Below are 15,473 nucleotides of genomic sequence, written 5' to 3'. Positions count from 1 at the left end.
ATATTCTCATTCCTCATTCGGATATGGAAATTAGAAAATATAAAAAGGGGATAGGTTGAAGTTAAATATGATGGGAGTAAGTGAAGTATGGTGGCAGGAAGACAGGTCTTCTGGTCAGGTGAGTACAGAGCTGTATATACAAAATCAAGTAGGTCAGTGCAGAAGTAGGTGTAGTAATGAATAAGAAAATAGGAATACCAGTGAGGTACTATGAACAGTGTAGTAAACACATCATCATAGCCAAGAAAGTAATGAAGCCAACAGCACCATAGTAGTAAAAGTTTATATGCCAGGTAGCTCCACAGATAATGAATGGATTGGAAGAATACGTATGATGAGTGAAAAGGAAGAGAAAGAAAAATTGTAGGTGAATATGGACTGGTGTAAAGGAGTGAAAGTGAAACCTGCCGGGTAGAATTTCTCACGGAGCACAATTTAGTCATTGCTAACACTTGGTTTAAGAACCATGAAAGAAGATTGTATACATGGAAGAGAAATGGGGACACTGGAAGGCTTCAGATTGATCATATAATGGTAATACAGAGTCTTCATAACCAGATTTTAAATTGTAAGGCGTTTCCTGGGGCTCTGATTATGATTTATTGGTTATGAACTATTGATTAAAACTGAGTAAATTGCAAAAAGGTCAGAAATTAAGGTGATGTGAAGTAGATAAATTGGAAAAAAAAACGCAAGTTGTTGAGTGTTTCAAAGGGAGCATTAGGCAGTGATTGACCGAAACTGGAATACCACAGAAGATAAATGAGCAGCATGGAGAGATGAAATACAGGCAGTGAAGACAGTAGAGGCTCAAATAGATAAAAAGACTTTACCTATTACGAGCCCATGGATAACACAAGAGATACTGAATTTGAGAAAAGGAGAAAATATAAAAATACAATAAATGAAGCACATAAAAATACAACAAATGAAGCACATAAAAGGGAATACAGATGTCTAAAAAGTGAGATTGACAGATGTGCAAAGCAGCTAAGCTGGAATGATTAGAAGACAAGTGCAAGGCTGTAGATGCATATATGATAAGGGGGGAGACCATTAGAAAAAACAGAAGCAACTGTTTGAATATAAAGGACTCAAATGGCAAGCCAATACTAAGAAAAGAAGGGAGATCTGAAAGGTAGAAGGAATATACAGAGGGACTCTACCAGGAAAGTGAAGTTGGAGACAATATAACAGAAAGGGAAGAGGAAGTTGGTGAAGATGAAATTGCAGATATGATACTGCAAGAATTTGACCGAGCACTGAAGGGCCTAAGTCGAAACAAAGCCCGAGGAGTGGACTACTTTCCTCAATAATTATTGAGACCCTTGGGAGAGCCAGTGATTACAAAACTACTGGTGTGCAAGACATGTGAGACAGGTGAAATACTCTGACTTTAAGATGAATGTAGTGATGCTAAAGAAAGCAGGTGCTGATAGGTGTGAATATTACTGCACTATGAGGGTGTGCTGAAAAGTAATGCCTCCAAATTTTTAATATGAAAAATCTTAAAGCTTTTTAGATAAAATAAAAGGCTATGTCTTTATTCTTGATGTCTACATATTCAAAGCTCTCTGCTAGTAGAGGGCTCTTAATTGAAGGGTGTAACATGTTTGTGTGTAATTTAGCTATACCATTGCATGGAAAATAGTGTGCTGTAATTGAATTTCGCATCACTCTCTACTTCAGCATGATACGACCACACATCAGCACTACGAGACTGCAACAATCCGACACCCTGGCTTCAGTCGTTGATAACCCCGGCTTGGCCCCATGAGATTTTCAAATGTCTCCAAAACTTAAAGTTTTGTATCCCACCTGGAAGGTGGCGCATGGGTCTGCTAATGGAAACTGAAAGGTTGGCCGAATGAAGGCAGCGAGTAGGAGCAGGTGAGGTAAAACACGTCGGTAATGCAGTATGAATTTAAATCACCTTTACTCTAGCAAGAAGAATACATAACTTTGCAATGAGGTGCGAAGTGTCCTGGCTGTCTGCTCTTGATGAAATGGGCAGACTCTGAAGTGACACTCGTAGAGCTCTGCGCAGCACTAACTAGAGGGCGGTGTCTGTCGTAGTGCCAACCTAATAACTTTAATACACCGTGGCGTCGTTGCTATCGATACCACATAAAGAATACCTTTGAGGAGGATAGTGATGAAATGGTGCAAGCAGAGGTGAAGTTGTGACTCTGTCAACAATGTAAAACATTCTGCTGTGACAATATCAATAAAGTGGTGTCTTGTTGGGAGAAAAGTGTTTATCGCCAGGGTGATTATGTTGAGAAATAAATATGTATACATGAAGAATAAAGATGTAGAATGCTAATAACATTTGTTTTATTTAAAAAGGCTTAAGAGTTTTCACATAAAAATTTGGAGGCGTTGCTTTTCAGCACACCTGTGTATCGGTTTAATAAGTCGTGGTTTGAAAATATGAACAAAAAAAAATTGTTTACGGAAGAATGGAAAAACTGGTATGAGGGTATTTCAAAAAATAAGTTATACTTGTCGTCCCATGCTAAGACCATTGCACAACAAGAATGGTGCATTGCTGCAGATACAGTTCTGCTGCAGTATGGATAACAGGTGCACCTTAGTGTAGGAGTGAAATTGCACAGTTACTGTAGACACACACACACACACACACACACACACACACACACACACACACACACACACACGCGCGCGCAAATATAAGTACATGGGACAGTACAGCTCTTGTGGGCGAGGTAGAATACCATAAATTGTGTAACAGAATTGATATTTGTGTATATATAGCAACAATAAAAAATTGCTAAATTATATGAGGAACAGTTGTGACATACATACAACATTACAGACAAGAGCTAAAACTTGGTGATTTGTAAAGCCCAGTTACTGTGGGTCAAAGCAGTGCTTTGAAATTTTTTGCCACATGGAGGCCGAGAGGCTTTTGAGAGCCATGTGAACCTTCTTTCGCTACACAAAAGTCACTTGAGGAGGCTGAAAGCTGCTGATCCACAAATGTCAAGGCAATTTAAAGTGAGTACTTCAAAAACTTTTGTTACATAGCAAGCTTCTCTGCCGCACTTTTATCACCACAAGACTCTTTGTCAACATTTGTTGCCAACAACTTTGTTTGCCATCTCTACTAGCAAGTGATTGTTGATCACAAGTTCTACATCTGTCAGAATCCAAGCATTCATGTCTTTCTGAACAAGTTCAGCTTAATTTGAAAGCCGTTTATTTGTTACTGTCAGATTCTCAATATCATCATACTTTTCATAGTTAGCAGATTACTCCACAATGATTTTATGGTTTTTTTCCCAAACTGTACTCCAAAGTACTTGGTTATTCTGAAATACCTCCAGGTTTTTGGAAGGTGACTGTGTGAAAACTAAAAGACATACAGAGAATATACACACATCAGTGGATGAGAGCATGTCGCCAAGTTTAACACACATTACATGTGCTCACTATGGGCACCATTTTTGACATGTCAAAAGTAAATGTGACAGTCAAGCTCTTGTCATATCCATCCTAACATGTTATGGTTGATATTAGCATCCTCATTAATTATCTCCTTATGCATTTCACAACTTTCCCAAATTAAGTGGCAATGGAGGCAGGAACACACACCTTCAACATAACCATATAAGAACAATTCACATGGAGTTAAGTCATGTGACCAGTGGCCACTGAAGTAGTAATCAGGGTGGAAAGCATGTTCAGCCCAACGCTGTGGCGGTTATGCATTGAGGGAACAGTAAGTGTGAAAGAAAATGTAATGGAGCACCACCTTGTTGCAAAATGAAATCTCCACTGTCATGCTATATAATAATTTTGTGTGCATCAGTGACCAGGTGCAAATGTTGAAATTGGACACTACTTGGCCAACTTTCCCCTCCTCAGAGTCTCTGTAATCCTCTAGTTAAGTTTGTAATCAGAAACATGTGTCATTCCTCGTGAATTTTCACAACGTTGAGAGGTAAAGGCTAGGTTACAGGTAGACTGAAAAATTTCTGTGGTTTGACCAGGATTTGAGCTCACAGCCTCTTGATTTTGAGGCATGGGCTTTACCAATAGGCCACCAGGCTGTTGTGCTATAGTTGTAGTATAAGCCATTGCTGAAGCATGTCCAGGTACACAGTACCAGTCACTGTTTTCTCTGCAAAGAAAAATGACCCTTAAACTTTTGAAGAGGTCATGGCACAAAGGTGGCTTTAGGTAAAACTGGCTTTAGGTTAATCATGAATGTGTTCCATAATCTCATGTATACATTCTGTATCCCAGACACACACATTATGATGATACGCCTTCCCAGACACATGGAATGTGGGTTTGACACTGAAAAGCATCTTCTGTGAAAGACAGTCTTCTTCCAGTAGCCACTGGAAGTCATTGCAAGTCAGAACCGAGCTCATTGTCACATGTAGTCAGTGTATGTAACAACTGCAGCTGGTATGGGTTGACATGCAAAAGTTTGAGTAAAATGTGCCATACAGTTGATCATAGTCACTGCAATTCTCTGTTCACATGTGTCATTGATTTCTTTGAGCTCCTGATGAATGATTCCTGCATGCACTTCACCTTCCTTGCTCACGGTCCCAGTCAACCACATAAGCAGCCAGTGTCGTGCGATTTGTTGCCATTGAACCATCACAACTGACTCACATTTAGCAAATTCTAGGGCACAGTATGCCTGCATTGGTCCATTATACACTGTATTCTGACACTCCAGCTGCCTAGTGGTGCACACTGCAACTATACCATGGTGCACATTATGGATCAGAGCTATCCACTGATAAGTGTCATTTTTCTGTATATCTTGTGGTTTTTGTGTAGTAGTGTTCTGAAACCCAAGAAGTACATGCAGTTGCTCAATATTAGTGTGCTTGACATACGAGGGTAGTTTGAAAATTTCTCAGAATCACCACGAGAGGCTAGTGCAATAAGATGTTCACGTGATATTCATTGTACTGTTGCCTGTAAACATGTACCACGTCAGTGCTCTTGGAAGAGAGCTGTGGCAGTAACATCACTCTGTTGTTGTTCCCACGTAGTGATTTACGAAGATCGAAAAAATCAAAATTCGAGCAGTGATTAAGTACTTCGTAAGGAAAGGTATGAAAGCAAAGGACATTCATGCTGATTTGCAGAGTACACTGGGGGACTCTGCTCCTTCATAATCAACTGTTGCCAAGTGGATAAATGAATTTAAATTTGATCAGTAGAGCTTAGATGATGATGCGCACGGTGGTCGGCCAAGATGTGTCACTACTCCAGAAATCATTGCAAAAGTTCACAAGATGGTCATGGAGGATCACCGATTGAAAGTGCGTGAAATTGCTCCCGCTTGCCAGATGCCTTCTGAAAAGATGTACCACAATTAAACTGAAGAATTATAAATGGAAAAACTTATCTGCAAGATTGGTGCCGCGACTCTTAACACTGGATCAAAAACGCATGAGAATAGACATATCAGAACAATGTTTGGCCAGTTTTGGGAGAAAAGAACAAGATTTTTAGCACCGGTTTGTGATCACAGATGAAACTTGGGTGCAGTACTATATCCCAGAGACAAAACAACAGTCAAAGCAGTGGAAACATGCTGATTCTCCACCACCAAAGAAAGCAAAGACAATTCCTTCGGTGGGAAAGGTAATGGCATCAGTGTTCTGAGATGCGAAGGGGACTCTGTTTGCAGATTATCTCCTCACTGGGCAAACTATTACTGGAGAGTACTATGCTAACCTCCTGGACAAATTGCAACAAAATATACGTGAAAAAATGCCAGGTTTAGCAAGGAAGTAAGTCTATCTTCCATCAAGACAATGCTCACGCACACACGTGCTGCCGCCATGGCAAAATTACATGAACTAAGGTATGAATTGTTGCCACACCCACCTTATTCACCTGATACTTCCATCTCTTCCCAAAACTGAAAATTTTACTTGGTAGACAGAATTCACTTCAAATGAAGGCCTGGAGGAAACTCATTTTCGAGATGGGATCAAGGCACTGGAGCAGTGTGGGACCAAGTGCATTAATCTGCAAGGAGGCTACACTGAAAAATGAAAAAAGTTTCAGTGATTTAAGTACTCTTCTTCTTTTGCGTTCCAAGAACTTTTCAAACCACCCTCGTATATGGGATGTGCGCATTCCTGGAAAGGTATGTTGTCACAGTGATTCAGAAGCAGTTCTTCAAGGCGTAGTCAATAGTGTCACTTAAAGTTTTAATAATTCTTTGTTTCATTAGCCAAATTAGGCTTGTTTCATTGTGTGGGAGAAATTACTTATTTTTTTGCATTTCGATTGTGTTTCACTTTGGTGAGATAGAATGTTGTCCAACAAGGGCAGAGATTTTCATGGAAACTGCTGAGACATGATGTGTTAAACAGCTTTAAAGACAAACTACTAACAAAACTAATCACAAAAGAAATTTACAGACTTTTATGCACTTTGATGATTTTTGTAGTGGATGAAGAGACCTTTTTTTTCCCCCCTCCAGAAACCATGGTTTGCTAGATTTACCAATGACCTAAAGTAGGAAGATGTGAGTGATGGTTTATTAGTACAGGTCATTACAATCAATTGCTCTTTATTCATTTTAGCACCTGTGGCACTTGTCATTTTGCTCCATTAATTTTTTAATTGGTAAAATTTTAAAATTTTAACTCGTCTCATCAGTGATATATGAGTCATAAAGTATACAACACTCTTTCTCCACCAAATCTTGAAAATCGTCATAAAACAGATCAGATGCCAAGTCATTTGGAGCTAACTTTTTACCTGAGAAAGGAGGTGCTCAATAAAAAAAATGGTGTGCCCAATAAAATATTTGCCACCTATTTAGCGAACCTTCACTTTCCAGTTATTTTTTCTCATCCACTGTCTTCTCTTTAACCATACTTTTGGAACAGACTTCGATTCTTCTATAAATTTGTCAAATATTTTTCTTCCATCACCAGTGGTTAGAATATTTACAACATACTCACTAGCTACTGAATAGTTCATTGCCACTGTCAGTATGTTTTATTGCTTCTAATGTCTTTCGAAGTGAAACCAGTATGTATTTCTTTCAGTCTTACGACGTTCCCTGACATAATTTTTGGTAAGGTGCCATTTGAACTCTGCCAGAAAACTAACACTGTAACATGAAAAAACAATGATTTTTCTGGGTTTCTTAAAAAAAATAATTAATACACACACATAATTATATATCGGTGTATAAAAGAGAACAGCTAATAATGCCGCAAGAGAGTATTTTTTCTGGAATCTCTGGTATGTGTTTATGTACAATTGGACTGGAATCATAATGCAATAATAATAATAATAGAAAAGTCTTTTAATGTCAGTAGATGTTCCAAACCAGCAAATGTAAAAGCTTAATAGCAAGGTGAATTTACTAGTCTCCTATAAGCCTCAGAATATTAATAGGAGAATTGGAAACTAAAACCTGCATATTCCTCCCTTACATATTTGAACTCTTGGATGATTTGTACCCTGATAATTGAGACACTGCTGTATTATGCTATTAGGAAGGTTACAGAGGCCTCTGGGTTTTATCTTACCTCATTAACACAGTGCCCTGAGCTATATGAAAAAACCAAATTAGTTTGCTTAATTGTTTAGTGTCTTCTCAGTAGACGAAAATGCCGTTGGTGTGTGACAGGGATAAATATTTGGTTTACTCTTGTGTATAATGGGTTTTCCACTGCACATTCAGGAAGGTGATTACCCCTCCCCCTCCTCTTCCGGTGAAGGAAACATTATAATGAAGGATTTTGGAGTTACGTGAACAAATGGTAATTTCATGGTTCTTTTTTCTTTTCTTTTTTTTACCACATCATTTTACTCCTTAAAAAAATCTGACAGTAATGCAATTCAATAAATAAAAGTGAGAGATAAATTTTGTGCTAAGAAAATTGTAAATAAATTGACTGGAATCACATATTTTATTTTGGGAGAGACACTTCTATGTGAGCTGTTATTTATTGCATTTGAATAAGTTCACTGTAGCATGAAACAAAGGTCAATAATTTCACAATAAAATAAAGTGATTGTCCTACGCCACAAGAAAATCAAAGTCCTGAGCCACAAGAAAAGAAAAAAACTCGAACAATTAATTCATAGTTCTCACAGCATGAGGCCAATTGCAATGTAGTAACGCAAGCATAGCGATATTGATAGAGGGTGATGAGGTTTGCCGTAATAGTTAGTTCGCTTGTATAAATAAATATATCAGTCTGTAGGTGTCAAAGCATGATTATTCTCAAGCAATCTCACACTCAGGTGTTGTCTACATGCACAACAGTAAGAACAGCCTGCTTTGTTATTGGCGGGGTCTGTAAATATAGTGTTGTCCTCTAGGGAAACATTGGTTGGATCAGAACACGGTGTCGACTGACTCACAGAGAATTAGACCATACTTATGGTCGCTCAGGATTAAGTCAGTTGGCTAGCTGGCCTTGTGATAGGTAGGCAGGAGATGCTATGCTTCCCTCTCAGCGTTTTCTTCGCTTGTTGATAGTTACACATCTTCCACCAATACCAGTGGGATTATGAGGTCCCTCCCTATTGAATCAGCACATAGGGCCAAAACCAGCTCTGCCATTGTGGGAGAGGACAGTGAGATGGCAGTGGATGGTTGCTTGAGGAAGTCCGTATTATCAGTTCCAGATCAACAGTGTGGTCCCTAGATAGTGGTGGTGGAACCAGAGCTAGATGCTCCAGAGGCTGTGTGGGAACTTCGGAAGAAGGCCACACTAATGCTGTGTTGTGCAGATGATGGGTGTTTGGTCTTTCCATCCCACTCCTACAGGGAACCCCCATGGACACTGATCCATGAAACCACCAGCCATGGATGTGCTGGATCAGTGTCTCTTGGGCTTGTTGTAGGTGGAATGGACAGAAGAGACACCAGTCATTTGTGATGAGCAGTTGTAGGGCCTGGTGCAGAGATTGTCACTGTTGTGGTGACCTTCTGAATGATGGAGACATCTAATTGGAGTGCTGCAACCAAAGCTGGTTGTTGTGTCTGCACAGCATCCCTCATTCAGTTACTACCAGAACCAGCTTGTGCCCATTGCACTGTGATGTACTCCCAGATTCGACTCAGGGTGTGCTTGAAAGTGCACCCCTAATACTGGGGCACTCACACAAAACAGTGTTGCTTCCTCTGCAGTCCGGTGGTGGAAAGAGAAGATCCAGCAGAGTCCACTGAGGATGGCCAAGCAATAAGTCTGCTAGGCTAGACCATGTATTGACATTAACCTCTAGGAAGCTAAAAAGATATTTAGACCGGTAACTGATGGTAGAAATAGAGTATATAAACAGCAGACGTGAAATGACAAGAAACAATTTCATGAAAGGAGAAATATCTTAACATCTGTTGTAATTTAAATGTTAGTATTTTCTGAAAGTCTATGTCTCGAGTGTGTAGTTTTGCATGGAAGTGAAACTTGGACATAAATGTTACAGACAGGGAGAGAATAGAAGCATTTGAAATGTGGTGCCACTGAAGAATGCAGATTATTTGGGCAGATCTGATAACTAATAAAGAGATACTAAATCTAATTGAGGAAAAAGAAATTTGTGGCACAATTTGACTAAAAGAAGGGATCAGTTAATAGGTCAGATCATTGAGGCATCAAGGAACAGTTAATTTAGCTATGGAGGGAAGTGTAGGACTTAACAATTGCAGGGGCCGATCAAGGCATGACTACAGTAAGGAGGTTCAAGTGGGTTTAGGTTGCAGTATTTATGCTGAGATGAAGAGACTTGCACAGAATAGACTGTCATGGAGAGCGACATCAAACTAGTCTTTGGACTGGAAATCACAGCAACAAACACCTGGTTATATGAAGGGTCCAGGAGAGAACTTAAATTCTAGAAGGAATTTTAGTAAATTTATTTGGTAATGTGTGTACTCCATGAAGAATTTGTAATCATCTGATACTACCTGTAAATTGTTTCTTTGCATGTGTGGATGAAGTGGTATTTTTTTATTCATGCTGTGTACAGTAAATATCCCAGTTACAGTTTTGAAGAAACAAGAATTGACATAAGGATATTTCATGGTCATTTTTTGTTAAAGGTTACTTGATCAGTAGGTACACCTTGTAAAATTTTGTCATTGGTGTTTTGAATGAAATATTACAGCATTAATTAAATGTTTGTAAAGTACAGTAACCATTTAGTCAGTCTTGACACTCACTTCACAGAAATTGCAACAGAATTATATCATTATATATTTTGTCAGCAGGTTTGGCAGTTTGGAACGACAAGGTAACAGAACTATAGAAAGTTTCCCGACAACAGAAGAGAGGAATTGGTTTTCACGAAATTGTCAAGTTGTGCCGAAGACACTTGTTTTGATTGTGATGCTTTTTTTCCTTGGCCTGGCAGTATCATATGCAGCTCTAGGAAGAGTTAAGTCATACCGGAGTCACACAGGTAAGTCTGAAAAGAAATAGAATCTGAGGCAATATTCTTATATGTGGACACCATTTCTTTAAATGCTGCTATGTATGATACCTTGAGCAGATTTAAATACTTTATGTAAATTACAAGTGTGAGAATGCTTCATTTCAGGTCCTGATACTTAGGAATATTTGTTGGTTGGTGTATACTACATATTTACTGCACCACCACCACTTTCCAGAATCTGTTTAGCCCTGGAAGCATTTCCAATAACATGTGCTATCCTCTGCTCTACTATGTGCTCATAATGCTAGACAGTACGTTTCATCATCACTTTTTGGGTGAATTTTTGTCTCTGCTGACAGGTCATGAAGCAGTTGCAAGATGGCAACTGATGAGTTGTGTCTTAGCTTCACCCAAATTTTCGTTTGTTTACTACACATTCATAGCTCTTAAAAGTTTTCTGTGTATTTATATGCAAGATGGTATTTGGAACAATAAATGTCAGTGCTAAGCTTCAGTTGTTCTTCATCAGGATAGGGAGAAATTCAGAATTGAAACAGGAGTTGGACAGTGATATTCCATATTGTCAAAACTATTCTTAGCTGTCAGTGAGGAAGTTTTCATATCCCTAAACTTGGAAAACTAGTAATGAACATGCAGAATCTATGTCCATTTTGTTGATATTGTGCTGCATGCTTCTAGTGTAGATAAACAACAAATTGAAGGGCATAGCAGAGCAACTTTGAATTTAGGTCTTAAAATTGACAATATGAACTATTTAATCAACTCCTTGAAAAGAAAATTTTGCAAATTAACAAAGAATTCATAGAATCAATTGATGAATCTTTTGTCTGTAGGATAGTTGAAGGTGATAACAATGAGTGGCTAGTTACCAAAAGAAATGCTTAAATGGTTCACAAGTGTCAAGTCAGATGGTGTTCTGTTGTCATAATTTTCATGTATTTATTACACATATATAGTTCTTAAAATGTCCATTGTATTTATGTGCAATTGGGTATTTGGAAAAATCTGTGTGTCAGGTCTACAACTACAGTTACACAGCACGAGTGAACCATTCAAGCAGTTATTATGTCAAGAAAGCCTCAAACAGCACAGCAAAAGAAATAACAAAAGTGTGGCCTGGAGTGATATTGGTATATTATATATTTTCAAGAGTGAGCTTCCAATGTGTGTGAAACAGAAAACCTAGTCCATGTGCATCACCAATTATCGTTAGTGGATATGAGACCTGGATTTTCAGTGTGTAAAATCATTTAAAAATTAAGGGTTGCTCAGTGAGTAGTGCAGAGAGGCTGGTTCAAAAGTTCAAGGAGAGACAAGAAAATGAACAAACGAATCAGGGAACAGTATGGAGCTAAAGATTTAATTACAACTAACAAACATGAAAAGTCTCCTAGTGAAACGGGTAGCTAAGGGAGTTTTTTTCTGGATTCTAATAGATAAGACAAGATGGAGGTTACTACCTAATGGAAGATGGGTGGATGATCTTGGAAACAAAACACTGGGGCAACAAGGATACACATTTCTGAAGACTGTTGGCAGCTACTGATAACGTGATTATTTTTCACAAGCAAATAATAAAAAAAGTGGTGCTTTTCCGTTGCATTACAGAAACATTTACTTAACTGATGGAAAAAAATGGCAACACCAAAAAATTATTGACGTAGAGTAGTGTAATTTCAGGAATACATTTTTCTAGACAGCATATTTAAGTAATCAACATTGCAAGATTACAGGTTAATTTATGCATGGGATTAGCCATTGAAAATGTGAAATGCTATTACATTAATAACCAGTGTAACTGCCAGAATGTTGAATTCAAACATGCATGCATTATGTTGTACACATGCTGGATGTCAGTTTGTGGGATGGAGTTCCATGCCTGTTCATGTAGAGTCAACATGGAAAAAGGAGGGGTTCCTACTTATATATAAAAACTGGACACAAAGTCAAAAATATTGAAATAAATAGTTTTTGTGCATATCAGATCCTTGACGCATTGCTACTGCAATATCCTTCTATAGTAATTGTAACAATGTACAAATCCCCTCGAGGTAACTTTCAGCTATTCATGAAAAATCTAGAGGCATTATTGAGCTACATGTCAGACAAAAAGAAGCACTTAGTGGTTTGTGGAGATATTAATGTAGATTTCTTAAAAGATACGGATAGGAAAAATGAGCTAGAATCTTTGCTTGGTTGTTTCAATCTAGTATCTGTTGTAAATTTTCCAACTCGTGTGCAGCAGGATAGTAGGTCACTTATCGATAACATTTTCATAGACAGTGCTCAGGCAGAATTGATTAATGTGTACCCAGTTGTTAGTGGGCTATCTGATCATGATGCACAGTTAATGGAATTAACACATATAACACCGTACAGACTTCAGGCAGGTTCATACAAGGCAGGGAGGCTTATTGACGCGAACAGGGTACAGAGTTTTAAGAGCAGCCTTGAAGAGGTAGAATGGGATGAAGTATACACAGAAAATTATGCTGATGCCAAATTTAGTTTATTCCACCATAAATTTGTCTCAGTATTTGAGAGTTGCTTTCTTGAAACGTTATCCAAAAAAACCATTACAAAGTCAAGTAAGCCATGGATTACTAAGGGAATTAAGATATCGTGTAAGAGGAAGAGGGGAAATATATGGACAGGCCAGAACAAGTCAGGATCCAACGCTACTTGCTTACTATGAAAGATACTGTAATATTGTAAGGAAAGTCATTGAGAGGTCTCGAAGCTTATGTGTTCTGACAGAAATTAATAATGCAGATAATAACATTAAAACTATATGGAATATTGTCAAATGGGAGATGGGGCAGCCAGACAGTGCACATCATACCATAGCAATAAAGCTAAATGATGATGATAATTCATAAGTTGCAAGTATTTTTAACAATCACTTTCTGAATGTAGCAGCAAAAATAGGGTTAAAGGGTTCAGTTGAAGAAGCAAGCAAAAAAAAAAAAGTTAAAAAATTTCGTTCCCCAGGACTTTAGGCCTTTAGAAATAGCACCAACATACCCCACTGAAATTAAGGGAATTACGTACTGAAAAACAAGAGCTCATGTGGTGTTGATGGAGTCTCTAACAGAATTTTGAAGTGTTGCTCTAATTTAATAAGGGGAGTCCTTAGTGATACATGTAATGCTTCGCTGGCACAGGGAATTTTTCCAGACAGATTGAAATACGCAATTTTCAAACCTCTTCATAAGAAAGGGGACAAGAGTGACTTTATTAATTATAGACCAATCTCATTGCTGACTTCATTTTCTAAAATATCCGAAAAAGTTATGTATTCAAGATTAGTCTCACATTTAAGTGAAAATAATTTACTCAGCATGTCACAATTCGAATTCTGGAAGGGTTACTTGACTGAGAATGCTATCTACACATTTATCCATCAAATAATACAAGCCCTAAATAATAAATTATCGCTAGTTGGTATTTTTTTGTGATCTTTCCAAGGCATTTGACTGTGTGGATCATGTCACACTCTTGGAAAAACTCAGGTTTTATGGTATTGAAGGCTATACACACAGCTGGTTTGAATCACACTTGATGAACAGAAAGCAAGAAGTTGTGCTGAATAACACAAATAATGTTGGGGGGGGTGGGGGTGGTAAATTCTAACAAATGGGGAGTTATCACAAAGGGAGTCCCACAGGGTTCAATTTTGGGTCCTCTGCTGTTCGTTATTCATATGAGTGACCTCTCACTTAACGTTCAGCAAGCAGAACTAGTACTTTTTGCAGATGACACGAGTGTTATAATAAATCCCATTCCAGAAAAAGCAGCTGAAGATATTGTTAAGGATGTCTTTCAAATAATTATTAAGTGGTTATCAGAAAATGGACTCTCCTCTAATTCTGAAAAAAAAAACTCACTATATCCAGTTATGTACACCGAATAGAGTCATACTGACAATTGATGTAGCATATGAACAGGGCTCAGTTAACGGGGTAGATTTCTCGAAATTTTTGGGTTTTCACATTGATGACAACTAGAACTGGAAGAAGCACATTAGTGAGCTTCTCAAATAATTAAGTTCAGCTTCTTTTGCTCTTTGTATAATTGCTAGTCTTGGTAATAAGCAGATCAGCCTCCTAACCTACTTTGCATATTTCCACTCAGTAATGTCTTATGGAATAGTTTTCTGGGGTAACTCACCACTTAGATATAAAGTATTGATTGCACAAAAGAGAGCAGTGAGAATAATTAGTGGTGTTCACCCAAGGATGTCATGTAGGCACCTATTCAAGGAGTTAGGTATTTTAACTGCACCATCAGAGTATGTATATTCACTAATGAAATTCGTTATAAATAATCCATCTCAGTTCGCCAAGAACAGTAATGTTTATTCGTACAACATTAGAGGAAAAAATGACCTTTCCTATCTGTTATTGAAGCTGTCAATTGCTCAAAAAGGAGTACATTATTCAGCAACAAAAAATCTTTGATCATTTGCCCAACAACATAAAGCGTCTGACAGTTAGCAGATCAAATTTTATCTAGCTTAAAATCATTTCTTTTGGACAGCTTCTTCTATTCCATGGATCAGTTTCTGTTTCAGAAATGGTATAAAATAATAATAATAATAATAATAATAATAATTGGACCTCTAAATGTAGTTGCAGGTGTAGAACTAAAAATTTCAGTAATATTAATATTAACACTATTCATGTGTGTGTTTATATATATCTTGTAATCTGACTTATTCCACATCATATCGATAAAATAATCGTGAAAACGATCTGCGGAACATGACATAACTAGACTAAACTAAACTTGGTCAGTCGGTACTGGGACGGTTAATGGTGGTTGTGGATGGTACTTTTGAGTTGTGATCCAAGATTTCCCGTATGTGCTCAATTGGAGACAAAACTGGTGATTGAGCAGGCTAACGCAACATGTCGACACTCTGTAGAGCAAGTTGGGGTATGACAGCAGTATGTGGGCAAGTGTTATCCTGTTGGAAAACAGGCCTTGAAATGCTGTCCACAAATGGCACCATAAGAGGTTGAATCACCAGATTGACATGC

The 15,473-nt window shown here is 38.0% G+C and overlaps 1 protein-coding gene across 4 annotated transcripts in view; it reads left to right on the top strand.

Moving 5' to 3' along the window:
- The window catches only part of LOC126183804 (inner nuclear membrane protein Man1), a 364,252-nt gene that overhangs the window by 114,266 nt on the left and 234,513 nt on the right, over positions 1-15,473 (top strand). For 3 of the 4 annotated variants that reach the window (XR_007536817.1, XR_007536816.1, XM_049926052.1), the window contains exon 3: positions 10,244-10,437. Coding sequence is in view for 2 of the 4 variants with exons in the window: in XM_049926052.1 (XP_049782009.1) it covers positions 10,244-10,437 (194 nt within the window). In the remaining 2 variants the exon portion in view is untranslated. The remainder of the gene's footprint in view (positions 1-10,243; positions 10,438-15,473) is intronic. The other variant, XM_049926053.1, reaches the window with a different exon arrangement.

This window comes from Schistocerca cancellata, chromosome 4 (assembly GCF_023864275.1).
Source record: "Schistocerca cancellata isolate TAMUIC-IGC-003103 chromosome 4, iqSchCanc2.1, whole genome shotgun sequence".
NCBI lineage: Eukaryota > Metazoa > Arthropoda > Insecta > Orthoptera > Acrididae > Schistocerca > Schistocerca cancellata.
The sequence above is the reverse complement of the archived record's forward strand: the minus strand, read 5'-3'. Positions and strand labels throughout refer to the sequence as shown.